General features: G+C 51.4%; 10 protein-coding genes and 1 non-coding gene across 11 annotated transcripts; 7 read left to right on the forward strand and 4 right to left on the reverse strand.

Annotated features, from left to right (window-relative positions):
• Nucleotides 1-1,113: 1,113 nt before the first annotated feature.
• On the reverse strand, nt 1,114-4,484 carry BDP81DRAFT_327469 (AMP-binding enzyme; the record flags this gene model as incomplete). The annotated part of the gene is made up of 7 exons (XM_060585142.1): nt 1,114-2,856; nt 2,916-3,009; nt 3,061-3,345; nt 3,416-3,519; nt 3,572-3,654; nt 3,706-3,840; nt 3,908-4,484. 7 exons carry the CDS (start codon nt 4,482-4,484, stop codon nt 1,114-1,116), a joined length of 3,021 nt encoding a protein of 1,006 aa, XP_060441557.1.
• Nucleotides 4,485-4,922: 438 nt separating this feature from the next.
• BDP81DRAFT_434968 (uncharacterized protein) lies at nt 4,923-5,165 on the forward strand. The gene has a single exon (XM_060591007.1). The coding sequence runs from the start codon at nt 4,950-4,952 to the stop codon at nt 5,154-5,156; it is 207 nt and encodes a 68-aa protein (XP_060441558.1). The 5' UTR covers nt 4,923-4,949; the 3' UTR covers nt 5,157-5,165.
• Nucleotides 5,166-8,348: 3,183 nt separating this feature from the next.
• BDP81DRAFT_397369 (uncharacterized protein) lies at nt 8,349-9,212 on the forward strand (the record flags this gene model as incomplete). The annotated part of the gene is made up of 2 exons (XM_060588314.1): nt 8,349-8,475; nt 8,677-9,212. 2 exons carry the CDS (start codon nt 8,349-8,351, stop codon nt 9,210-9,212), a joined length of 663 nt encoding a protein of 220 aa, XP_060441559.1.
• A 1,197-nt stretch (nt 9,213-10,409) lies between these two features.
• BDP81DRAFT_483464 (major facilitator superfamily transporter) lies at nt 10,410-12,466 on the reverse strand. Its single transcript, XM_060595060.1, has 3 exons — nt 12,064-12,466; nt 11,710-11,992; nt 10,410-11,659 (listed from the first exon to the last, which is right to left on the reverse strand). Exons 1-3 carry the CDS (start codon nt 12,251-12,253, stop codon nt 10,456-10,458), a joined length of 1,677 nt encoding a protein of 558 aa, XP_060441560.1. The 5' UTR covers nt 12,254-12,466; the 3' UTR covers nt 10,410-10,455.
• Nucleotides 12,467-13,582: 1,116 nt separating this feature from the next.
• BDP81DRAFT_74404 (uncharacterized protein) lies at nt 13,583-14,372 on the forward strand. Its single transcript, XM_060596231.1, has one exon. The coding sequence runs from the start codon at nt 13,698-13,700 to the stop codon at nt 14,106-14,108; it is 411 nt and encodes a 136-aa protein (XP_060441561.1). The 5' UTR covers nt 13,583-13,697; the 3' UTR covers nt 14,109-14,372.
• A 1,768-nt stretch (nt 14,373-16,140) lies between these two features.
• On the reverse strand, nt 16,141-16,230 carry BDP81DRAFT_t267. Its single transcript has one exon. It is a non-coding gene; the product is annotated as a tRNA-His (tRNA).
• A 1,166-nt stretch (nt 16,231-17,396) lies between these two features.
• Nucleotides 17,397-17,789, forward strand: BDP81DRAFT_270010 (uncharacterized protein; the record flags this gene model as incomplete). Its single annotated transcript, XM_060582923.1, has 1 exon — nt 17,397-17,789. A coding segment is annotated over one exon (393 nt), but the record flags the coding sequence as incomplete, so codon positions are not given.
• A 1,081-nt stretch (nt 17,790-18,870) lies between these two features.
• BDP81DRAFT_463646 (SDA1-domain-containing protein) lies at nt 18,871-21,151 on the reverse strand (the record flags this gene model as incomplete). The annotated part of the gene is made up of 2 exons (XM_060594050.1): nt 18,871-21,055; nt 21,105-21,151. 2 exons carry the CDS (start codon nt 21,149-21,151, stop codon nt 18,871-18,873), a joined length of 2,232 nt encoding a protein of 743 aa, XP_060441563.1.
• Nucleotides 21,152-21,324: 173 nt separating this feature from the next.
• On the forward strand, nt 21,325-22,002 carry BDP81DRAFT_434977 (uncharacterized protein). Its single transcript, XM_060591009.1, is given in 3 exon segments — nt 21,325-21,349; nt 21,405-21,406; nt 21,423-22,002. 1 exon segment carries the CDS (start codon nt 21,494-21,496, stop codon nt 21,701-21,703), a length of 210 nt encoding a protein of 69 aa, XP_060441564.1. The 5' UTR covers nt 21,325-21,349; nt 21,405-21,406; nt 21,423-21,493; the 3' UTR covers nt 21,704-22,002.
• Nucleotides 22,003-22,935: 933 nt separating this feature from the next.
• BDP81DRAFT_74430 (uncharacterized protein) lies at nt 22,936-24,168 on the forward strand. Its single transcript, XM_060596232.1, has 3 exons — nt 22,936-23,055; nt 23,121-23,588; nt 23,660-24,168. The coding sequence occupies exons 1-3, from the start codon at nt 23,043-23,045 to the stop codon at nt 23,848-23,850; spliced, it is 672 nt and encodes a 223-aa protein (XP_060441565.1). The 5' UTR covers nt 22,936-23,042; the 3' UTR covers nt 23,851-24,168.
• A 248-nt stretch (nt 24,169-24,416) lies between these two features.
• On the forward strand, nt 24,417-25,583 carry BDP81DRAFT_434984 (ankyrin repeat-containing domain protein). The gene has a single exon (XM_060591010.1). The coding sequence runs from the start codon at nt 24,487-24,489 to the stop codon at nt 25,231-25,233; it is 747 nt and encodes a 248-aa protein (XP_060441566.1). The 5' UTR covers nt 24,417-24,486; the 3' UTR covers nt 25,234-25,583.
• The last annotated feature ends 134 nt before the right edge of the window (nt 25,584-25,717 follow it).

The following is a 25,717-nucleotide window of genomic DNA, read 5'->3' on the forward strand; positions in this document are numbered from 1 at the left end:
CAGAGAAGGATAGCAAAGTGCAGCGCCGTGCAAACTATCAGCCACGCATCTAATCGATGTCACACACGTGCCCAATTATCAATACGCTCAGGCCCTCGAGGACTTTAGAGAGCCTCGGGAAAGCCATTGGGTCCAGCCGCAGTCCGGGAAGAGGGCGAGTTGGGCACAGGACGGGAATAAGGGACGAAAGAAGACAAACCTCGTGTCCGGAGTTAATCATCAGCCATGATTGGAGACACGCAAAATCTGGGCGAGTCATAGATTACCATCGCCAAGGAAGTTGGCCAATCTTGTAAAGGTTGTTTGCGTTTCTCTTGATAACTGCCGATAGTGTCGATGACATTGCAGCCTCTCGAGGCTCAACCATTCTGGGCCAGACTCCGAACAAAGACCTCGGGACGTCTCGGCAAACTAGACTGGAGCGTTCGCCCCTTTTCTGTCCGTAGAGAACGAGTCTGCCTTGGCCACCCGGCAGGCTCTCAATGGGCTCCTCCTCATTGATTGGTGACTGACTAATTCCCCGACCTGGTGGTGGGCCTTGCGCCATCAATCACCGGAGTCATTTACAGTCCTGAAATTGTTTCTGAAGACACAACTGAAATTCTCCTTTCTTTGAATTATCCTTCCGTATTCTAGGAAAACGAGATCTGCCATGCCTGTCTCTCGAGATTCTCTTGACGTCTGCATGTACTTCCCTATGCATGCCCCGGATGTACCCCTCCGGAACCTAGGTACCTAGATCATGACACCGCTGTCTGATTTGATTTTCGTTTGTCATCTATACAAGTAGACTTTCAGATGTACGAGTCCCTAAGTTGTGCTAAATAGTTGGTAGGGGTTATTGTTGTGGGTTTCAGTCCAAAGATATCATTTCTGTGCTGAAGGTAACACCGGCTCGGAAGACGGAATTTCATGGTGAAAAGTCAATCGAGAACACTACCTAGCAGGATGAATGATACTCAACGATAGGAAACATGACATGTCAAATGAACGATTCGTCCCCAACAATATTAAACAACCAGAAAATCCAAACTCCATTTGAAACCCCAATATCAAGTGAAAGGCAGCAAAGAAATTATCCCGCACAAAGCTCTCAACAAATCCTTAACTCGGTCAAGAGTCCCAAATAGCGCCGTATGCTGGAACACCTCTAGTTTCAAGACCGTAGACGACCTTCTTCGTAATCTTTTCGTTCGCGATGATGATGACAGCTTCGGCGTTGAAGCTCTGGACAAGGTTATATCCCATCTTCACCAGATCCGGCCTGCCCGAAACCTTGGTATCGTGAATCACAGCGTTGGGAATTTTCCTCTTGATAGCATCGAGCAAAGGTTTGCCGAAAGTCTGCTCGGGCTTTGGAGTAGACCAGATCAACTGTGTCGCACAGCTCTGCTGCTGGATATGACCAAGTAGAGGCCCGATACCCGAGCCAGTAGCAATGACAACGATCCGGTTGAAGCAAGTCGCAATGCGCATGACACCACAGGTCGGGACGCCGCGAACCCAAATATGGGTGGGAGGCTTCTGGATGCAGTTCTTGGTCCAATCGCCGGCATTAGACACAACCAAAGAGAATCCCTTCTCGCGATGCTCGACCTTCTCAGGGGCCGGAATCGTGGCGAACGAGTGCCACTCCAGAAGAGGTCTCTGAGAGAGCCTGACGAAGCTGCCGTTGACGGGAACCGTGTAGTCAAAGTGCAGTCTGACGGCGTGGTCGGAAAGAACTTCGGCTTCGACGGGGACTTTCCTGAGGAATAGCCAAGAGGAGGCAATGCTCACCGTGGCAACCGCCAGCATCCAAAATCCGGGCGTTCGAATGCATGCGGCGCCCAGAGACATCTCTGCGACCTCGCTGTCGTTGGCGCCGAGGACAACCTGGACCCAGAAAAGACCCAGCATAGTCCATCCGACGAAGCGATGAGTCTTTTCGAAGAGATCGTGATGGGTTTTACGGAACCCAGGCCAGGCGAGACCAATGGTGATGGTGAAGAGACCCGTAAGGAGCCAAGACACGACCTTTGAAGCGACGGACTGGTGGCCCCAGTTGGGGCACTCGGTAAGCTGGCAGACCTCGTCGCTGATGTTGGATGCCAAAAGCCAAGCCCCGGCAGAGACAGCAGCGCCCGAGTGAACACCGCCAAAGTGGAAGATCTTAGCGCAGCGCTTCCTGATGGCAAGGGGCCAAGACTTTGGCACGTTGCAAGTGATTGTGTAAAACGCGTTGATGACGAAGTCCTGACGGGCGAGAACGGCGACGACCAGGTTGATGGCTGTGAGAGTGCTGAGCCAGTTGCGCTGGAACCCGGCAAAGACGAGGGCGATGACGGCCGCAACGTTGAAGAGGCCCACGATGGTGAAGAGACGGCGGTAGACAATGGCGATACGGTGGACGAAACCACGGTAGGGACGGCCGAGGTTCTTGTCGGGGACGTCGCCGGTGAGGTCGAGCTTCTCGTCCACCTCGGTGAAGCTGGAGGCGGAGGACTCGGCCTTGAGGTCTGTGGTGGTAGAGTTGCTGTCCATGGACAAGGACTCCTTTGAGGCGGTCTCTCTGATGGTGACATCGGCGACTTCCTTCTTGTCGGTATCACCAGACTCAGTGACCATGTCCTGGAGCGCCCGCTTGTCGACTTTACCATTGGCGGTCAGGGGAAGGGCATCAAGGAAGTGAAACTTGGTCGGGATCGCGTAGTAAGGCTGGCGAGCCCTGACATGCACTTGGATTGCGTCGAGATCGCAGTCCTTGGGTGCGACGAATCCATGGATATCATTGCTGATGAACAGGGCGGTGGCCTTTGACACGATGGGACAAGAGCTGATTGAAGAGGTAACTCCGTCAAGTTCGACCCGGAACCCCTAAGCATACTGTGTTAGCAAACCTATTTGGGATGTGAGAGGGTGGGGCTGAGACTCACTTTGATCTTGATCTGATCATCAACTCTTCCAAGGATATCGATGGAGCCGTCTGGTCTCCAACGACCAAGGTCGCCAGTGTCGTACATCATAGACCTACATGAGCGTTAGTACATAGAATGAAGCGGCCCAGTGCATTACACTCACCCGTCATTGGCAAAAGGATCCAGCTTGTATTTCTCGGCAGTCTTCTCAGGCAGAGACACGTAACCCCGAGAGATTCCGTGACCACCGGCCCACATAACTCCGGCCTCTCCAACACCGAGAGAGTTGCTCTGCGAGTCAAGGACATAGACAGTGTTGTTCGGGGTAGGCTTTCCAATTGTCAGAGCTTCACCGGGACGGTGAAGATGCATAGTGTTGACAATGGTGGTCTCCGTAGGCCCGCAGCAGTTGTAGTAGGTTGCGTGGGTGGCCCAAAGGTCGGCAAGCCTATAGAGTCCATCGTCAGTATAACTATGGTATTACCATGGTAACTTCAAGAGTGCAATGGAGGTCTCACCTCTGAGAGCTAGGTTCACCTGCTGTCGCAGCAACTCTGATGTTGGAGTACTCCCGAGGGTCATACTTGGCCAAGATACTTGGTGTGCAAATCAAGACTTGAGCCTATGTATGTGTTAGTCTTCCATTGACGGATGTCAAGTAGTTGTTGTCTTACCTCTCTCAGGCACGGCTCCCACTTTGAACCTCTCAAGACAAGAGTTCCTCCGTTGCAGAGACATCCCAGCATCTCCCAGGCAGCTATCGAGAAGTCAGTCTAAGTGGATCGGTGTCTTGACAATGGAAACCCACCCATATCAAAGCTGATGTTCAACACCTGACTCACCCGCGTCCCAGGTGAGATACCCAGACCACCAGGTGAAAGGCATACGAGGTTAGTCACATTTTTGTGGGTGACATCCACCCCTTTTGGAGTGCCCGTAGTTCCTACAGAGCCGAAGGATTAGTTCAGTTGTCTCCTCAACTCTGAATGGACGAAGACGTGATCGCTTACCCGAAGTGTAGATGACGTAGCAGCCATGGTCTGGCTTGGCCAAGTCCTGGATGGGGTAGGATTGCGAAACCTCCTTATCTTTCTCCAAGTCTTCATCAATGACAAAGGTCTGGCAGGGAACACCGAGGGTCTCGAATCGGTGCTTTGTTGATTTGAGACATAAGACATGCTTGCCGCCCGCCTGTTCGAGAACGAACCGCAGTGTTGAATCTGGCACCACACCGCCGTCGAGTGGAACGTACTGAGCACCGCAAGAGAGAATCGCAACGATACCGATCAGCATATCGATGCCTCGCTTTACGACAAGCGGCACCCTGTCTCCAGGCTTGACCCCGAGTGTGGTCAGTTTCCTTGAGAGCTGGTTGGCTCGAGTAGCAAGATCACCGTAGGTGATCTCACGAATCTGCTGCGGCGACAAGTCACGCCCTGCGGTGACATCAGGATGAGTCTCTGCATGATGATAGAATGCGGCCGTAACGGTGGGATAGCTGGACTTGATTCGTTCGCCTTGGGTGAAGGATAGAGGGGCTGACCCAACCGGAGTTGAGGCCGAGTCTTGAACGATAGTGTTCTGCATGGCTGCGGGACTAAAATAGACTGGAGGAGGGAATTGGCAAGGATAAATTCCAAATGAGAGCCAAATAAAGACCAGACTATTCCAAATCCTAATAGATCTGAAGGAGTAAATGCTCCTGTTGCTTGTCGACTCGTCACCATGTTGGCGAGCGCTCGAGACTTTAAATATCTTCGCAGCCTCCTTTGGCCCCCCTCGACAACCTCTATCCCCAATCCCCTGACAACGCAAGTTCTCATCCTCCTTCCTGGACCGGACGCAAGAGGAAAATCTCTCACCATCACGTACATCCGTGTTGAGTTGCATCACACCCAAGGCCATCCACCAGGGTTATTGCGTGAATTCTCCCACTGATGGCCAGCAGATGTCTTCGAACTCCACCCGAGCTACATCGAGAGGTTCGGACTGACACATCAAAATCCTCCTTCCGCGTTGAGAAGACCTCGCAGCCATCTTGAGAAAGAAACCATGTCCTTGTCAGGACGGCGGGTGAATTTGACCGCCGACTCTCAAACAGGAAAGTTGTCGGGGCAGACATGCGCATACTTCCATTCATCCATCCATCCATCACATCACATCCAAGCATCGATAACATCCTCACCAAGGTGTATCAACCAAGTTGGCAGAGTCCTGCAACTTGCTGCAAGGCCCCACCTCACAACTCGTGGGACCTAGGTGCGGTGCCTCATGCAAGCACTTTCAACCTAGTTGCAAGCTGCCGCGTCAATCTTTACAACCAAGTCCAAGTCCACAAATGACATCGGTCCAACGCCCACGGCCCGGCCAGCAGAGTGGGTCCTCGACTGCCGGTGGGCGGGGTGGAACTTGGTTGTCACGATTAACTACCTTCTCGGCCGAGCTTAGGAACATCTGGCCGCCGCAATACATGACCGCAAACGAAAGCAACGCAGCGTTTCATCGCCTGCTGGCTACCGACATAAAGGCACTAATCACTGATCAATCATTGCTGATCGTCCAGTCGGTCGCGAGCAATGGCTTTTGGGGCCTGATTATCTGCTGCGGCGCAGCGGGGAGCTCGGGATCGACTCGGAGGATCGTCGAGGTTTCAAGGATCGAGTCCTTGGAAAACGAAACCACAAGACACGGCTGCAGACTCCTCTGTCTGAGGCCTTGTGACCGGCGAACGTGTTCTTCTCCTCCTCCAGGTCCAGTCTTTGCGCAAAAGACTCTGGCAACGGGCTAGGCTTCATCAGTGAGTGGAGGGAGGATCTTGTCCCCAGAAGGTCCAGATCGAGATGGATCCAGGATGGCTGCGACGCAATCTAATCAATCTCTACGAGTGGATTCAAGTGGTGTGATTTTCTGCCCCCGCGATCCGTGGGCAGCAACTGGGCCAAGCCTCGAAAAGTTGTTGTTGCTGGCTGGCCTCTCTCTTTGAACCGGTCCCCGGTGCAACCTATGGGGCCGGGCGACCGTGGGGGATGATTTAGACGCGGACAGGGCGATTCCGTTTGCACTGCGACGTTCCGGAACTATCCCTTGTTCAGAAGCTCTATATGCCGATGCAACCTCACGTCACTCAGCCGAACGCAACCAAGCGACCTATCGAGAGGGCCCAAGAGGTGGCCAAGACGCGGGAAGCACATCATACAACCACCAGAAGACGCGGTTCCCCTTCTTCGCGCCTAAATTCTGAAGGTCCATGTCACATGTGAGCGAGGCACAGCTGTTCAAACCCAGAAATTGGCAGCTTTTCGGGAAGCTGCTTGTGGATGACAGATGCTGATGTAAAACCCTACAGGCATAGCTCCTAACCGGTTTTTCTCGACCTTTTTGGACGCTTTCTTCTTCCATATTACTCGGAAAAAGATAACATCGAACTAAGCGAAAAGAGCGCAGAGCGGGTGATCACATTGCAGTTGCCGCAACGAGCCATCTCCTCCGAGCCGCTGCCGCTGTCTGCATCGGAAGCCCGACCATAGTGGGGTCACGGAGCTGGGGGTGGGCCGGCGAACCAGGACTGGATTCCTCAAGGTTGCTGGTTTTGAACTTTCGGAGAAACTTCACGCGCGCGCGGCAGATCAGGAGACATTGCAGGGCTTCTGGAGTTGGCCTACAACGTTGTCCTGCACTTTGTCAAGTTTTCGTCAGCATCTTCAAGGGCCGTTTACCGCGGGAATCTATTGCGATCTTGGCCTCAGGAAGCCCTGTGACGTTAATTCCGAGTCATTTTCGAACGGGCGGGATGGGTTGTGACGTCGCTCCGTCAGCTCCCCTGGTCTCGACTACAACCGATGTCGGACATTTTCTCACTCGATGTGGCTGGGATGTTTTTCTTGCTTCTCTATAACGCGTCAAAGGGTTGTATGGCCTGCAACTGTAGCAAAAGCCGCAATACGCCAAGTCGGCGACATTGTCCGAGTATCAGAGGCACGAGGACCGGTCAGCGTACCTTGGCATGCTAGAGGTTATGTCGGACTTCGGAGCGTGGTTCGCTCGAAGTTAATCGGTCAGCGACTAGATTTAAGCAGAAATAGCAACTCTAACCTGCCCATGCACACCTTGTTTGAACTTCCCATGAACATCACATGCTGGTCGCGATAGCATCAAGTTGGTGTTTTGTGTGGTGGTCGCAGAGGCCAAACTTTTGGCCCACTTGGCACGCAAAAGGACATTTAAACATTGCGCGCTTGTCGGATTCGCATCAATGAACGTCATTTGCGGCATGATTGCAGTGTGAAGTACCGATCTTGTCTTACCCTCCTGCCGAATCTAGCAGCTGTTTGTCTGTGTCGTGCATAAGCCTCGGAGCTATCCGCAATGTTACAGAACAAACTTGCCACTGCTTGCATACGTCGCGGAATGTGGCAAACCATGGAGTATCTACCTTCGCCTTCACGGAACTTGAATATGGAGAATCTGGAGCTCGAAATAAAGTCCGAGGACCTTTTGCTGATCTTCCAGAACAGTGCAACGGTGCCTGACATATGTGTACACCTAACCAAAGGGGTGTAGCGGCAGTCCGTTGATCGCGCCTAGCAGTTTTTGGTCACATACGCATGGCCAGGAAATGAAACAGAAATCCGTGCATTATCAAGACTTAGGCTTTGTGTCATATTCGATATCAACAGCTACGAAGTCTGGAATCAACCTTCTACTCCAGGACATGCTGCCAAAGTGGGCAGGAACTCCAGTAACCTGTGCGACTGGCGTGGCGAGGAAAGAATAATTTGTCATGATACCGCAACCCTCAAAGACACCAATGTGGGTAGATTCCAAAGTAGTAAACATTCAGATTTTCCAAGTACAGCAGCTGCCAATTCCTGAGGAACCTTTGATAAGTCGTGAAGTGGTTCTACAGGTGTTTCAAGTTTTGAGATCGGCCTTTTGTTCCCAATGCGACACCAGGGCATTGTGAGCAGAAAAGCAGATTGATATCGATATCTGGTCCAAAGACTGGGACTCAAACAAAGGCATTCAAAGATCTCAGGCGCTCTTTCCCAGGCAGCAAACGAAACCATGGACAAAAGAGGAACAGGCGGTACAGTTCGGATGAAATTGGCGCCGCCCAGGCAGGCATCATGTCTCTTGTCTACCTTAACCCTCTCATCTATTCTGTGACAAGTCAACGATTTCCATTGTTCCCCACAATCCAACGCAGAAAGTGAAGACATCTTCAATAAACCACCAACCAGACGCAATGGTATAAACATGGAGGAAACAGTCCCCACTGCAACTCTCGCTCCCTCCGTATTCCATCGCTGCAGACAGCCCCATCTCATCAAACGCCACATCCGAGTCCCGAAGAAGAAGTACTCTCGCTACTACCAATCCAGAATATTCCCAAAACAGGAAAGTCACATTCTTCTCCCGATAGCATCTCGAGATAGCACCCCTAGCATCAGCATGTCGCGTTCCAGCTCCGGCAAGGTCAGCGCTTCCTCGGGCTCCGCGGCCAACCTGAACCCATCCGCTCAGCCCTTCACCCCCACGCGTCTCGACAGTTCTCCTACCAGTACTCCAGTTGATCACGGTAAGTGTATGCACATGTTGGCCAAATACGGACATCTAAATCCTCCTCCTCCTCACATGAGAGGTTTCGTTCCCCCGCGATTTCACGTGCCAGCCCCACCCCCACCGTTTGGCCACGTCGATCAGCATCCCGGATCTTCACATGGACATGGTGCCATCCCATCATCTTCATCGCAACATAACGCTAACGCCCAAATCGCAGGCGATCTTGCCTACCACCAGGCCAAAGCCGTTGAGGCTGCAAACATGGCGGCAGCTCAAGGTATGTCTCATCCTGGCTACGATCCTACCCACCCTGTTCAGCCTCCATTCCCATCTCACCCATTCTACGGTCCTTCCCCTTACGGCGCGACTCATGCGGCTCATGCAGGCCCGATGCCTCCTTCTCATCCCGGTCTCAACTTCCGTCCTGACAGCAATCTAGGCTCTCGGCCTCCCGGCTACGGCCCTGACGATCATCGATCTTGTCCAGTTGATCCAGCAGCAGCAGCTGGCTATTCGAACTACAATCCGTACGCTCAATACTTCCAACACACCCCTCCTGGTCCTTCTTCTACGCCAGGTTCGGCCGGTCTCTCGGCCGGTCCCTTCAACCCCCAGACCCCGCCCAACCGGTACAGCAGACCCGGCCAAGCTGACCCCACTCCGCCAGCGCATACGTTTTCCGACGATGGCGAGTTTTACCCCGGTACTGACCCTCGCCTGAAGAACCACCACCGCGCACCGAACTCACAGTGAGGAAGTTGGGAAACAAGGGGGTGGATTATCGAGCTGGAGGTTGTACCGTTGCTACGCTGTGAGGCTGCGAAAGATTCCGTTCGTTATCTCGTGGATGTCGACAAATGTTGCAGTGAAAAGGCGATGAGGTCACGTCATCGGACAGCAGAGACTCGCACTTGAGCTTGTTATCTGTCAGGTCTCAACTATGATCAATACCCTACAATTGCCTTATGGCTTATTTTCTTCACTCACACAAAACTTGGAACCTCATAACAGAGCTGCTACAAGCTTTGAGAACAGATAGCATAACTCCTGCGCGTACGCTTGAGGAACATTCTTGATGCTAGCGAGTTTGGTGGGCTTCCCAGCTCACAAGACTGCGACCATTCTCAACAATCCGAACACTTCCATCAGGTAGGCTCCAGAAGTTCCAGTAGAATGATTGGAAAGTAGGTTCATGGCATGATCCCTCCCGTTCTAGAAGATTAATGTAAATACAATACGCCTAGCCGGCTTTTGGTGAGTTGCGTAAATGGCAGAGGTGGCCTACTTAATTTGACTATTTGAGTAGAATCTATTTCTGCATACAGACAGTTTCATATGACTCGCAGCTCAAAATCAGGCTGGGCAAGAGCTACAGTCAAGTCGGGGCTGGCGCATGCCTTAAGCTAGGCGCGGTGGCAATAGCATCTGAATAATGAGTGGTCACGTGGTAGTAAACCTTACGGGAAGAGAGGAGGGCAGTTACCTGAGGATCTTCTCCTGCCCTCATTCCACCAAGTGATTTGGGAGACGTGGCCGAGTGGTTTAGGAGGCGCTAGTGGAATCCGTTCTTCCTCGAGCTGCTTGAATCAAACGCTTAAAATTTTGTCCAATTCCCTACAAAGGATCCTTTTTTTCTTTTATTTGAAGCCCCCGCCCCCGAGTCCCCCGTAAAGTCTTGGATGGAATGTTTATTTCTTGACTGGTACGTCCCACATAACGGAAATTAGCTACTTTTCGATCTTGCGCAAAATCATACTGTCTAAAAACTTAGTCCCTGGAGGTTTCGTTTGATTAACATGCATGTATGTACGGATCATGATAAATAGCTATCTGTCCACAACTGTGAAGTAATATGAAGGGTGAATATTCAAGTTAAGAACAACAAAAGGACAAAATTTACCGGGAGAAGAACAGTGTTCTGCCAGCACCGTGATCTTGGCAGATGCTCTCCATTGATTCATCAGGTCGAGCCTCAAAGGTAAGCACTATCACAACTTCACTTAGCCGCCTTTACTCTCCCAAAGTCCAGCTTCTCCCACTTCATGAAACAGCCACTGAGAAATGCAATAGCTCCCGCCGCCACAATTACGAATTGCATATCGGCAATCACACTCGCGACATCTTGAACGGCAACCGCAACCACCCGACGATCCGCAGCCGTCCAAATCTTAGAGTCGAGACCAGCCAGTGCTTCCCTAATATCATGATCGTTATATCCGAGCCCAGAAAGCGACGCGTGGAGACGATTGAAGCCGAGATTCGAAAAGACGCAACCTGCCAGGGCAAGAGTGACTGAGATACCGCCAAGCTGAACCATGATGAAGAGCGCGGTGACATCGAGACGACGGTTCGCAGGTACGGCCTGTGCCATGATGGCTACCCCGGTCTGCCACATGCATCCGGTTCCGGCACCAATGAGAGTGCTGACTCCCATCACCCGGGCCTCGGAGGTCTGAGGTGTGATCTGAGATTGGAGGCCGGCGCCGATCATTGCCAAGGCACCACCTGCCACGTAAAAGGGGGCATATCGACCGATGACTGGGATGAGGCCGGCCATGACGATTGTGAAGACGATGAAGGTGAAGATGAAGGGCAGTATGCGGACGGCAGCATCGACTGGCTCAACTCCCTTTGTGAAGGCGAAGAACAATGGTGTGTAGTACAAGGCGATTCCGTAACAGCTGCCGGCACCCATTGTTGCAAGGCCGACGAGGGCGACGGTTCGGCTCTTGAGGAGGTCGGCGGGGATCGCTCGGTGTTGCTTGCTGGTGAAGAGACAGAAGTATTGCTGCGCAAGATAGACGGCGTAGATTACACCCACAAAGACCCAGGCCACGATCGCTGAGTGAGATGACCACTCCCAAGTGGAACCGCTGAAGATGAGGGCGGAGCACAAGAGGATGAACCCGGCCATGTGCAAGACGATACCGAACCAGTCGATGGCGAGGAGACCACCGACGAGGGGTGTGTTGACGCCGACCTCGATGGGAGGCAGAGCCACGAAATTCAGGACAGCAATGAGAGCCAGGATGGGTAGGTTGAGATACATAGCCCACCTCCAAGTGGCACTTTGGTTCTCGGCAAAGGCTCCTCCGATAACAGGGCCCAGTGTCAGTCCAATTGCCCAGGAGACGGCCATGATACCCTGGACGCGAGGTAGTTCAGCTGGGGTCGTGAGAAGAACATTAACCAAGATACAGCTACGTCACATCGTCAGCTAATATTAGATGCCCAAGTACACGTCACTTACAGCTGGTAGATTCCAGCGCCTCCGACTCCTGAAACCGCGCGACCGATGATGACGGAGTTCATGCTTGTGGCGGAACCAGACACTGCCGCACCGATGAGAAAGATCAAGGTGTAGGCGACTATTTGCAACTTCACGTGTCCCAATAGCGCCAGCTTGCGGACGAGAGGAACCATGCAGACTTGAGTTGCCGTGTAACCCGTCGCAACCCACGGCAGAAGATGAACCTGGCCGAAGGCTTCGTAGATCGGGGGTTGGATGTTCGCAATGTTACTGACATCGTATCCTAGATGTTGACGGTAGACATTAGCTGGTGTTTGGAGTCTTTGTGAACTTAGAAGAGAGGGGTGTTCTCACCAAGCAGCATGCCTCCAAGGAAGAAGGCAGACTGTATGCATGGCCAGCGCCATGCCGCCACGCCATCTCTAGGATGCTTGCTCTGTGACGCTCCATCGACGACTTCCTTGGTCTCTGGGAGGACGGTGCCCGTGTACGTGCTCCCTCGCTCGACGTCACTCCCAGACGTGGGCTTTGTGTCTGTCTCCATAGCTTCAAGGCAACCTTGTGTGAGGTACCTATGTATTGTCGTCTGAGTTGCGTGTAAGAGGACCAAAGCCAAGCCACAGAAGGAAGTTGTGAGATAGTGAGAACGAAATTGTTGCAGTGTCTAAAGAGGAGAGAGAAGATCTAAAGGTAACGAGGCGCAGTCTTCTGCATATAAGTATAGCACTCCCCCGTCGGAGAATTGGCATCTGCCTGGGCAAGGCAAGGACGTGCCGTATCTCTGCTTTGCCTTCGGACGGAAATGGCGGCGCCACACCCATTCAATTCTTGCCGCCCGCCCTCTGCGCCGCTGCGGCATGCAGTTTGCTTCAGCCCGCCCCCGGGACGGGCCCCCAATTGCAACCGCGTTCCAGCATTCAACATATTGTCTCCCAGCATCAAAGTCGCAGTGAATTTCTATTTAGGTTGAGTTACCAGGGTGGCCGACCACAAAAGCCGTGTGACGAGATCGAGCAAACAACCAAATGCGGCAGAAAGCCCGAATCACAAACGGCGGTAACAGAGTTGGAACCAACCAAGAAAATTGACGTGCTGTTGATATTCCGGTGCTGCGCCGCACTTTGTTTTGCATCCAACAACGGAAAGATATACCCACAGGCAAATACTTTCTTTCGATCGAGATGAGCGGTCAACAATGCTTAAGTGAAATGCGGGATTGTCGTTAGTACTTCGTACAGCCTGATTTGGTTATCGCAAAGAGCCCAACACATCATTCCGTAAAACACCAATTAAGCTTCAAATGAAGTTGACAGGTTCTCACGTCAGCCCCGCGACCCAATCTACTAGTATAACGTCCACCCATCTTTTCAAACTTTGACGTGTCGATAGGGCCACGGAAGGAACCTCGTAGTGCCGGTTGTGGTAAGATTGACCTTCCTTAGCGGCCGCAACGCCCGGCTTCCGACCGCGTGTCCACCTTGGTTGGACCGCTATGCCGGAAGGAATCCATGCAGTGAGATGCAGCCGGGGAGTTGTTGGCCCCCTTCGACTTCAGCGAATTGTAGGGGCCGTCAGGTTGGATGTGTGCTATTCTAATCTCGCTGGTCGTCTCATGTCGGGCGGCTGAACAGCCTTGGCAGAGGCAGAGTTAGACTCCCGACGGCAATAAGTCAACCTACCCACTTTTCGCCACCCCAAAAGTGCCTCCCAGCTGTTACGACCTGTAAGGGGCTGGCCCCTAGGCTTGTTCAACGTAGAGGTGCCGTCGATTGACTATTCTAAGCTGAAGAGGAAAAAGGAGGAATTACAAGGATACGCGTATAGCTATAGTATCCCATCGAGTGCGGATTAACGTCAAAAACGCCAAGGCCGGAACTACCCACTCTTGTATCCACTCTTACTCCGCACTTCAATGAGTACATGACGAAACATCATTTAAACCTTTGTTTTCTTCCTTACTGTCACCACTAATATCATCATTTTGTTTAATGCCGCGATGTCTTCCAGCGATTCCTATGCCTCCGGGGCTTCCGGGGCTTCCGTACGGAGCTATATTATGGTTGAGCTCCTTCCTGAAGACCTCGCCGTCGCTTGCACTGCCGATTGTACGCCGGAGCGGTACGATAACAGTACAGTCCGGCCCCACGAACCCCCGGCCGTTGAACGCGGGCGGCCGGGCACCTTCAGACCCTTTGACGTACCGGCCCGGGGCCGAGGGATACGGGACCTACCGGCAGCCCCGCTTGACCTATTTCTCCAGTATGTCCCCCGGGACCTTGTTGAGCAGTGGGCGCAATGGACGAATACGGCGCCGTTATTTAAGGAAGGCCCCCTGTTACGCCCGCCGCAACTTGTCACTGTGGGCGCGTAGCTATATAATGCAGAACAAGGGAAAATGATGCGGAGTCATCATTATCGAAGCTTTTGCTTTGTGCCACAGTTGGTTGCCTTGTCCTGCTCGTAACACTGGAATTTACTTGAAAGGTATTACGTATTACGATTACGCATTCACTTACGTATATGCTTATTAATTATGATATAATTAATAAGCAATGGAATATTCTAGTCGGAGGATCTTATGCCTATATAAGAGCATCTTTTTACCTACTTAGACCTTTCGTTAAGTAAGCAACTTCTCATATAGTAATCTAACTATATACTCTCTTTACATCTATCAACCTCTTTTATATACGCTTAACTACCCCCATATTCATATATTCTTGCTTCTATATGAATATTCACTATTTAATACTCTCGTATAAGAATCTTATCACTTACCTCTTAAAGCTATCGTGCCAGAATAATAGGTAGATGATAGACGATATTACCTGTTACGGCCAGCTAGTCGTAGGGGTAGTTTGCAGAAGTTGAGGCTGCGGAACTGGTAACAGTAATCGTAGTCGGGGATAGCTTCAGGGAAGCTATGTCTGTCAATCGTAAGGGTAGGTAAGGCTTCGGTGATCAATCGTAGTCTTGTCAAGGTAGTAGCTGAAAGCGGATGTTAATCCTGATACGAAGTTAATTGCTGAAGAGCTATGGAAGTCTGTCCTAGAGTCCAGCTCAAGTCCATCCTTATATACAAGTCCTGATCCTGAACATGTCCCTTGTCCCTTGGGTCGTCTTGGGTCATTCTGATCCAGAATGATCGTTTAGCCCCCAAGTCGTGTTGGATCATATTGATCCCAAATGATCCTTATCTTATCATCACGTGACTTGTACCATAGTTCTTCCGTTCCGTGAGAGGGTGCCTTGTGTCCCCTTGTCCTGTGCATGTATGGCGTATCGTAACCGTCGTAAGCCTGCGGGGCAGGCCCTGTTCTTGGTCGTGCATGTTGGGTCGTAACATATAAGCTACCCTTTATTAAACTTACTAATATTCCCTAGCCCTAACTAGTTATTAATAATATATATTATTAATTATTTAACTCTTAAATAGATTAGTTGGTAAGCTTAATTAGTACTTAAGATTAACTATTTATAAAGCTTAATATAGACCATAACACTTAATAATTACTATTTAAAAAGATAAAAAAAAGCTTTAGCAAAAAGGACTACTTATTAGCTATATTAGAGTATAGAAACCGTTAGCTCTAGGCCCGAATTAATTATATAGCTCTAAGAAGGAAAGTTCGTAAATATTAGGGATATAAAGAGAGCTTAAGAGAACGCTAGCGACCGTCTCGTTAGTCTTAGTCGACTTATAAGAATCGAATTACTTAGTGAGGGCAGTGACTATATTGTAGTGGTAGTGAAAGGTAGTTAATTAATTGACTGGAAGTTGATGGTGATGTTTTGAGACCATGTTGATTGGGGTGGTGAAAAGTGGGTAGGTTGACTTATAGGTAGCATTGGTTGCAGCACAGGATTACATGCGCATGCCGCCCTATGGTGGCGACTATTGAGAAGCCTATGAATCGAAAAACAATGATGGCCATTTATTCGCTTGAACCGCCTCTATTCGTCGACGCTGTGTTGGCTCTAATTCAATCTATCTGGAAAGTCAGGCCAGTCAGGGGAACATGGACGATACAAGCAAGGTAGGATACGAAGGAATTCCTTGGACCCCAACCTCTCCGAGCCAAATCGGACGCGATTCTGATTCTAATGCAACATCACGACCTCAAACCCACGTCTTGAAATTAGAAGATCGAAGTAAGCCATAGTGGCTATTTCTTTCTACCTTAAGGTACTGAAAGCAAGCACACGTAGTTGAGTACTTAGGGTATGTATCACAAGTCTTTAATTAGCATGCCCTGTACAAAGACACCGGCGCAAGTACCCACATTCGGCTCCGAGTCCGAGGCCCGCTCCATCGGACGGCGTTCCAGGATCTTCAGTACCTTCGCAACCCCAACAAAAACCACGACAAAGACTCGAATTAGGGCGAAATCCTTCATTTACGAACAACAAAAGGAGAAACAAAAGATTTTGTGCCCAGAGGCGGATTCGAACCGCCGTCAACACGGATCGCTGTATAGAAGAACCACAACGTATCATCCTAACCAACTAGACGATCTGGGCTACGGGTACTAGGGCTGTGAACCCTTGGTTGACGGGGCAGCTCGGGAGCGGCCCTATCAATGGCTCCAGTGGGCCTCGGCAACATGTCGGCCATCAATACCGGCCGAAATGATACCGGATACCCTTTTTGAAATGGGACTTTGCTTGAAGATACCGTTGTGTAATGTTCGATTCAATCTTCTCATCATTGGTGACGGTTGTGGAGGATTCAGCGGTGGCTCGTGGGCATGGTCTCAGGCTGCATCAAAGCTCGTAGTTGCTTTCAAATTCGCACTTGGAAATGGCGAAGTGGCTTGAGCCCAGGTGCAGATTTTACTCTGACGATTACTTGCGCTTAGTCTCCTCTAACAATAATATATTCGAATGTTCCACAAGCGGGCTGAAGCGCACATGAAGACCCGCGTGTAAGAAGACACACAAGGAATGCTCATTACGGTCAAGTCGCCCATGTCGCTTGAGCCACCCCATGATCCTTTACCTCGAGTAGCCATGCTTTGTCCTAGGCAAAGCAAATGTTTCCAAACTTGAAATCATATGATTGAAGGGACAAGAAAGTTGTTCTCATTGTCATTCGAGTCAATGGACAATGAACTGGGTACTTCTTGTCACTTGAAAGCAACGAGAACACTATTCAAGACAAACTGCTGTCATACTGTATTTAAAATAACAAGAAGTTAGGCAAGAAAGCGTCTTCTCGGAGCATCTCGATCATCTCAGCTTTCCTTGCTACATTGCTTAGGCCTCCAACATCAACATTGGTACTTAACCACCACGGCGTTTGTAGCAGTATTACCTCGTAAGTCAATTGCACCCTCACAACACTAACAGCATTTTCAGTGGAGACCAAGATGCCCTGCGGTACTCCCGGACACCCTGGTAAGAGATGGGCAGCGCCTCCAAGCCCGGATCATCCACGAAAGAGGCCAAACACCCGTTCATCGACCTGCCCATCACCCCATAGCCCGGCAACAGACATCTTGTCGATCTACCGCAGAGGCCCATACGCCCCTCAAGGAGGTATCCCAGCAGTTGGCACTCAAACCCAGCCGGTCCCTGAGTTTCTTCAACTCAACCCTCTTCAACCGAATCGGCCCTCGAGCGGCTTCTCAGTCACCCTCCCTCCTCTCAGATCCATCATCGGCGACAACTTCCAGTGTCCTGATGTTCAAGCATGCCGGAAATGCCCCCAATGCGCTGAGACTCTCCTAGGCCCGGAACCCATCGGCACCAACGGCCAGCCCGTTCCTACCGTATGCGAGAACTGCAAGCAGAGCAATATCAGGGAGCAAGTCCTCCGCAACATCGCCGCCGAGGCCCTCCTCCTGCTCAGCACCAGTGTCGTTCCGATTCGCGACAACACAGACGAGGCACCAGCGGCCCCCGTCAGCCCTCCGAAGCAAGATAATAGTCACAGGCTCTCCCAAGAATACCAAAACTTCCAGCCCCAGAGACCGTTTCTCTGCGTCCGCTGTAAGAGACCAGGTGTGCCATGTGCCCCCGGACGAAGACGTTGTGCAGAGTGCATCTGCATTCTCGTCGCCTTTGGCCCAGACGATGGTGCCGGTCCCCAAGAAGGTAATAGTCAACCCAACCCGTTCAGAAACATCCCTCTCTCGTCGCAAACCCTCACTCGGCCGCCAGCCCTGTGTGATGTCTGCCACGCCAAAAACGTGCCCGCGGGCACGAAGCGCTGCGAGGGATGCACTGCCCCAGATACCCCAAACACACCGCTGACAGCTTTCTTTACCGCGCAGGGAATTTGTGTCATCTGTGAGCATAATCACGTAGTACAGGGTAAGTCCCACTGGAGAAAATGTCTCTTCGAGGGAACGACGAGCGCCGAGCCTTTACAGGCCCTCCAGAGCCTCCCGGCGGCGGAGATCATGCAGTGCACTGGTTGCGGCCACCAGGTCCATCGGACCCCCGAGGGCTACTGCCGCGAATGTCGAGATAACCTGTCAAGCAGCAGCGGAACTCAGTCCCAGGGCGAGGCGATGGATGTCGACGAAAAAGAGGTGGAGGATGACGACGACAAGCCCTCGGAGCCAGTGTCCTCCCTAGGTACCATGTTGAGGAAAAAGTGCGGTTGCCAGAAGAACTTTGCACCGCTAGGTAGAATGCTGTGCCCAGATTGCCTGGCTGCTAGGGAGATGGTAGGATATTCGGGAAATTGGACTGCATGGAAGAGGACGCATTGGCCAAGACTGCACCCCGATCGGAAAAAGAAGAAGCATTGAGCCTGATGTAAGTGGATGGCTCGAGCGAGGTGTATTGGTCAGAGTTGTGGTGGCCCATATCGCTGAAACCTGTGCAGCTCTGGTAAGAAAAAGCGATGCGTCGTTTGCTTTGATTGCTGCTGAAGGAGTAGTGAAGAAATATTAGGGGAGAGGATAGAAGTGCCTAAGGTAAGGGATAGATAACTCAAAATGAAGCATTGTGCTGGCTGGATCCGGCCATGTACGACCACATGGACAGAGTCAAACTCGCGAGGAGTTGTTATGAACGTGTCCAGACACTTGGCTGAAGAAACTTGACTTGTTTGTATGCTGAACCCCAGAGCTTTTGATTACATACGCCATCATCCCCCAAACTATGAGCCAAGGTATCAGACAGAAAGACTCTGCCACATCCTCGCCTAGTCTATGTACCGTTGGCACGTCTTCCGCCACGTTTACTCCTGTCAATGTGACCCTGCAGCACCTTCTTCGTCTGCACCAAACTCCTCTTGTTCTTGTACTTGGCCTTGTTCAGCGTCATCATGAAGTTCTTCTGGCGCGCCTTCTCCTTGTTCGTCGAACTCTTGCCCTCGGCCTCCTTCTTCGACCGGCGGATGGCCTGCGTCGACTTGTGCTCTTCGCGGCCCGGCTTGCCTTCACTGGCCATCGCGACTCTCTCCTCCTTGGTCGTCTTGCGCAGCCTGGCGGGCGCCTCAATCTGCTCAGCCGTGAGGCCATCGTCGGCATGGCGGGCCAGAGCCTTTTCAAGCTCCTTTGAACGCTTCGTGTTCTTGCCCAGTGTCTTATTGAGACTGGCCTCCATACGCAGCTCCTGGAGCTTCGCGAGGTCGGCAGGCGTGAGAATAGTGGTCGTGGCGAGTTTTTGTATCCGCTCGAGTTCGTCGGCGTCGTCTTCCTCGTCTTCCTCCTCGGAGTCCGATCCGTCCTCTGCTGTCCTGCGCTTCTTCGGCGCAGGCTCATTATCCTCATCATCCGAGTGGTCAACGTTGATCCAGCCGCCCGAGTCGTCGCTGTCGTCAGAGTCCACTTCCCAGTCCTCAGACTTGTAGCCATCCTCGTCCTCGTCTTCGTCCTTGTCGGCGCCGTCTTCAGGCAAGCCCTTGGCGGCTCGCTTGAGCTTGCGCTGCTCCTCCTTGTATCTTGCCAACAGTTCGATACCCTCAATGCCACCAACTGCCTCCTCGCCGAATCTCTTCGTCTTGATCTCTCCGCTTCTGAGACCCATGGACGCGTCCTTGCCTCGGTCCTTCCTCTGCAGCAGATCAGCGCCAACCTCTCTGTATAGCGACAGGAGACCCTTGGCCGCCATCATCGTTCCCTTGTCTTTGCTCTTTCTGTATTGCACAAGATCTTGCAACAGTGTGTCGGTCATGGCCAGGGGCTGTCTGACGCAGATTTCACGGATAGCATTCAGACCAGCAGCAGCGACTTCGGCCGCGGCGGCTTCTGAGACGAATTCGTTGGCAATCTTCTGAATGAGAGGCTCCACCGCATCAGGGGGGACCAGGCTATGCGTTCCCTGAGCCAGAGAAGCCAGGTAAGAAGTGACAGACTCTTGGCGGGGCGTGAGGAACTTGATGAACCACGAGTACAGGCTGATGATAGTCAACTTATGAAGACCAACCAGTCGTGTAACCAGCTGCAGAATGAGGAGCTTGTTCTCCTGGGAAAATTTTGTCTTGGTGTTTTGCAGGTGCTTCTGGAACACCGTCTCGGCAAAGCCTTGAGGGTCGTGCAGGAGGTGGAAGGCGGAGAAGTTGAGCGGGTGAGGCTTGCCCTTGCCGCGCTCCTGCTTGTGAATCTTGGCAACGGCCTTCTTGTAAGCGTTTTTCTGCTTGTTCGATTTCTTGTTAATGCCGATCTGATGCTTCATCTTTTGCAAATCAATCTGCTCTTCGTCGCTGCTGTCGTCCTCCAACTCCTCACGCTCCTTGTCGCCACCGAGGAAGAACCGAACGGAACCAACGACAACCTTTTCGTTGTCGGAAAGGGCCGCCTCTTTCATAACGTCGACCGTCTTGGCATCGGTCCAGATTTGTCGCTTCCACAGCTCACGGGTCAGCTTGACAGCCCAAACACCTTTCGGTGATGTGCGATCGGCCGTGATGAGGTTGTACAGGACGGTCTGGATCGTGCGGTTGAGGGGGTGGTTCGTCGCCTTGGAGTTCGCATTGCGCATCTCGGTAAGGATCTTGCCGAACAAGAGCGTTCGCAGCGTCTTGCTGGGCGAGGAAACGAGGATGGGGAATAACGTCGTGAGGTAGTACGTTGAGTCGATGACGTCCTTCTTGCGGAGGAGCGCCAAACTTCCGACAATCTTCTCGCGCAGCTCGGGGTGCAGGACTTCGTGGTGCTGCAGCAGGATCGCCTTCAGGTCGTCGGGGAACGCGACGGCATGCTTCGGGTACAGGTCGACGGTGTGCGCGAGGAGATCGACGAGGTTATGGAAGGACTCGGTGTACTCTCTCGTCGCTGTCGTCGGTGAGACGAGGAAGACCTCGCGCTGACTCTCGTACTGGCCCCATTGTTGGAGGAAGTTCTCTTCGTACGACTTGGGGTCGCGGCGGATCTTGTACTGAAGGCCGGCGCTGTGCTAATTAGCAATTGAGCATTTCGGGCAGATCGCGCGTAACTTACAAGTCGACATCGACCTTCTCGAGGGCGGTGACCTTGCGCTTTCCCATGGTTGCTGTTTTCGCGGTTGGAGTCGACGGGTTGATCGGTGTCTGAGCGACGGCGGGGGACTTGGCCGTCAAAAATCTCGACGTCGGCAACTTTTTTCGCTTATCGCTATCTTATCGGATGCCATCAGCTTATCGCCCGGCGTTGAGAACCAAATTCGTGGGCCCGCCGAGCACCCGTCTCCAATCAGAGGCAAGCACCCAGGTACCTGTCTCCCTTTTCCTTTTGACATCTCAAGAGTACTTATTTGAGAGTGCCAATTCTCACGATCAAAGACTAAGGCAAAAGGCAACTTGGGTTGAGAAAGGATATAGTAATTTTGGGATCCTTTGGACTGAGTCTTGATGTACAGTAAGAATGGTGGTATTGGGGATACCCGGGACAGCAGGGAAAACTACATGTACGATCCGTCCTCCAACATCAACATCCCGCACCACAGGGGGAGCACCTTGTTATGTTTCGCCCCACTGCGCCCCAGTCAATGCCAAACTTCTCAGACTCATAATTGTCACTCAACAGGCGACTACTTGAAGTGCTTGGTAGCCTGTAAATAGTATCACAGAGATGCTCTTGCCAGCTTGGATCATCGTGCCAAAGTTTATCTCTTGTTGAAGACGACCAGAGCTGCGGCGACGTCTGCAAGCCAAGTTTTAGTAATGCGAAGACGTGCTGATGACAAATTCTTGGTGTGAATATTGGTTTATCTCGCCTTTCGAATTGCTTTCCGGTGTATTCTGATCTCTGGAAAGTAGAAAGCAGTCAAGGTGCAGCCAGTATCAAATGCAATAGCTATCAGAGTCACAGTGACAAAGTCCCGATAGTGCTCAGGTGCTAAAAGGCACAGCCTTGGGGCCAGAATGTACGCCAGCACCCCCTCTTCATTAGTTAGCTTATGACCTCTTCGTGGATTGTCGCAATTTGATGGCTGGGACGTATCAGAGAGCTTGGAAATGTCTGACCCGGTAGTTCGCCACACTTCTTGAGGCAACCAGAACTATTGCTGCCTACCTTTGATTTTTTTTTGGGCTTCTATGTGATCAAAAGGCCCATGCAGGCCGGGCGCTGTACCTTGTATGCTTGTGCAGGCGATACACAGAGGCGACCGTCAGCCTATCAAATCTTGGTGTTACACAACTTCATCACTTTAGCACTGGCCGTCCCGCATTATTCTCGCAGCATTGGCTGGCAGTGGCACCTCTTGATCAGCCTTGGCAAAGACCAGGCGACCAATACTTCGTCACTCATAATCTGCCATGTAGCAGAAGTCCCCATCGGCTCTTCTCATCAGGCTGTAAACTTCTTAGTGCCGTTCGCACCAAAGTTCTGCAGCTCCAAACCCTACACATATAATACCTAAGTTGAGGTGTGAAACCCAAAAACATCTGGCGTTCAGCGTCCTCCTTCAACAACGCCGCCACAGTACTTGCTATCCTTACGTTACTTCCACTGAATCTATATAGTATCGGCTTATCTTTTGCTTGCTCATAGATATCGGCCAATGTGCCATCGCCATGTCTTCCATCAAGTGGGAAAGTTGGAACGATGAGATCATCCAACTCTACGTCACTGAAGATAGATCTGCGGTGGACACAATCAGGACTTTGAATCAGAAACATAAGTTGAGAATAACGTATGTAAAACAATGTGTTTACTGTGCAAAACGTTCCATACCCAGGGTCTAAGGTTGGAGAAGTATTAAGCAGTTCAAAAAGCGATATTCAGGCATGAAAAAGGTGCGCGCCAATGAATGGAGAGCCATCAAACGAGAGATACAGAAGCAGAAAGCCGCAGGCAAGGAATGTCTGATCTTTCTTAATGGGCGTCAGCTTGCCCCGGAACGGGTTGCCAGAGAGATGCGTCGATATAGCGGCAATCGCGGTCAAGATCTAGAGGATGGCAGTGTCCCGTGAGTAGCCTATATTAAAACCTAACTCGTCATTGTTTGAGCGTCACATCTCTAAGACACACTAGACATCGGTATTGATACCACAGACCAGCATCGGGTAGAACTGCGCACAAAGGACCTCTCAGAGAGCGATATCTCGGCAGGCGTCGGATCGAGCGTTGCACGACTTGGTTCGTCATCAGATGCCACTTGTGTCATAAAATCTCATGGCACAAACTCAGCAAATATTGATTCTGTAGAGGAGATCTTCCTCGATATCGACGGGAACGACCTAGAAATGAGCATCCGATTGGAGAACGAATCTCCGGATCTGCAAACCATGCAGAGCATCCTTCGCACGCGTAGTGATCAAGCAGGTGTGCACGGCAATAGTGAGAATACGACATCACTCATGAATCAGCGACCGTTTCCAACGCCTGAATTCTTCATGCCTGGCTACGGCTTTCCTAATCCAAGCATGGTGCCGAAGTTTCGTTTCAGGATACCAGCTCGCTTCTCGAAGATGTTGCATAGTATGGCGCGGGATGTTTCTCGTACGTAATGGCCAGAACACCATAACATACTGTACTTACTGCCACTGGAACTTCGCTGACGACCGCCGCAGAACTGAATCACTTCATGAACTCTCTCAAAGGGGACATCAATAGTCTTGCCTCTAATTTCAACCAAGTCCAGTGGTCAGCCTGGCTGGAGACACGACATTCTCGCTGTGGCTGGACAGCTCTGGCGAGTTTTGATACTTCTCTACACCTCATGAGGCCGATCTACTCAATTGCAGAGGGAATTTCTCTCTAGCCACGATGTCCGGAGATGTCTTAAGAACGCGGATACAATGAATTGCCACGTTGCTATCTGCCAAGATCAGCGTTTGCTGGATTTGTTTTTTGCCGTTGTTCTATATCTGATCTGCAACAATATCGCAGGGGGCCAAGCAATACCACCATTTCTCCAATGGGTGACTGAAATGAATGTACTGGATCATTTTGCAACCTATTTGAAGATTAATTCAGGTGACCCCGACGCCTTCTTAGAGGCAGCTATACGACGACTCCAACTCGGCCTGGATCATGACACCGACTCATCTACATCGCACTCTTCTCAATCCTCATGGTGGGAGCAGCTGATTGAATTTTTCGACAATGAGGGACTGGGATTTTCCAAAGAATTGTCCTCTCTTCTCCTTCATGCTATAGCAAGAACCCAAGCAGTCTCGTCGGCAAGGATCTTGCTTGCCAATGGAGCTGATATCAATGTTACAGCACCCATCAGACATGAATATTACAAAAGATCTAGGGCTTCTCGATCCTCTGACTTCTCTTTGGGACCCCCACTGTTTCAAGCTATATACTCTGATCAATTCGACATGGCAAAATTCCTCATCAAAGCAGGATCGGATATCAACCGTTGCTACAATGAGAGAGCCTCGACATCATGATTCTACTCGTGCGAGCTGGTTCACACGTCCCCGATCAAATTCTCGATTATCTTCAAATCGAATTTAAAGGGATTTCTACAATACTCTATACTCTTCTAGCAGCCCGCATGCCAACGACACCAATCCTTGGAGCTTCCGCCTTGGAGAATGCAGTCGAAGACGAGAACCTGTCTCTCTGCAGTCTCCTTCTTGATCACAAGGCTCCTCTAAACTACCATGGGCGCAGCGGAATGACCTGTTTACAACGAGCGGCACGCGAAAACGACTTACTCCTAACACGTTTCCTCTTTGAACATGGCGCGGATGTTAACTTCGCTGCTCATGAGGATGGAGGACGTACGGCGCTGCAGAGTGCTGTCGAATATAATGCGACCCCAGTTGTAGAATTTCTCCTCAGTGTTGGAGCAGATATCAGGGCTGCTCCGGCGAAGAGGAATGGGGTCACCGTGCTTGAAGCCTTGGCCAAGTCTTATACCAGTATTTTGAACTTTTGTGAAGTGAGGCTTGACGCACCGAGGTATGTCAACATGGAAGATATACTCTCGAAGTTGGGTCGTTTCCGAAATTGGGTGGCCAAGGGTGCGCCCATCAACCGCCCAAACGGAGAGGACGGCAAGCTACTACACTACTTCGTCCTGAACTTCAATCATGCGTGCCTGGAAGAAGCATTGGTCTTAGGGGCAAAAACAGACGCCAGATGCCACGAAGGTCAGGATGAAGAAGACTGTGAAGGTTGGAACTGAACCAAGACCCCTCTTCAACTTGCCGCGTACTTGGATGAAGTGGAAGCTGCTCGCTTATTACTTAAGCATAAGGCAGACATCAACGCGCCTCCGAGCGGTGCCTACGGCAGAACCGCATTGCAAGAAGCGACTTGTAATACCAGAGGACAGTGTGGCCATGAAATGATGCAGCTTCTGCTTTCCTTCGGCGCAGATGTTAATGCGCCACCTGCAAGGGAAGGCGGCATCACGGCCTTACAGGGGGCGGCAATCAGTGGCAATCTGGGGGCTGCCAAGATGCTGCTGGAGCGAGGAGCAGATATCAACGCCCCTGCCGCAGCTGAGGACGGGAGGACGGCGATTGAGGGAGCTGCCGAGCACGGCCGCCTGGATATGGTTCAATATCTGCTTGATAATGGCGCTAAAGGGGATCCTGAGACTGGGTTCTCCAAGGCCATTGATCTGGCAGAGGCAGAAGTCCATTTCAGGATTGCAAAGGTTCTGC

This window comes from Colletotrichum phormii (genome assembly GCF_030913505.1).
Source record: "Colletotrichum phormii strain CBS 102054 chromosome Unknown BDP81scaffold_19, whole genome shotgun sequence".
Lineage (NCBI taxonomy): Eukaryota > Fungi > Ascomycota > Sordariomycetes > Glomerellales > Glomerellaceae > Colletotrichum > Colletotrichum phormii.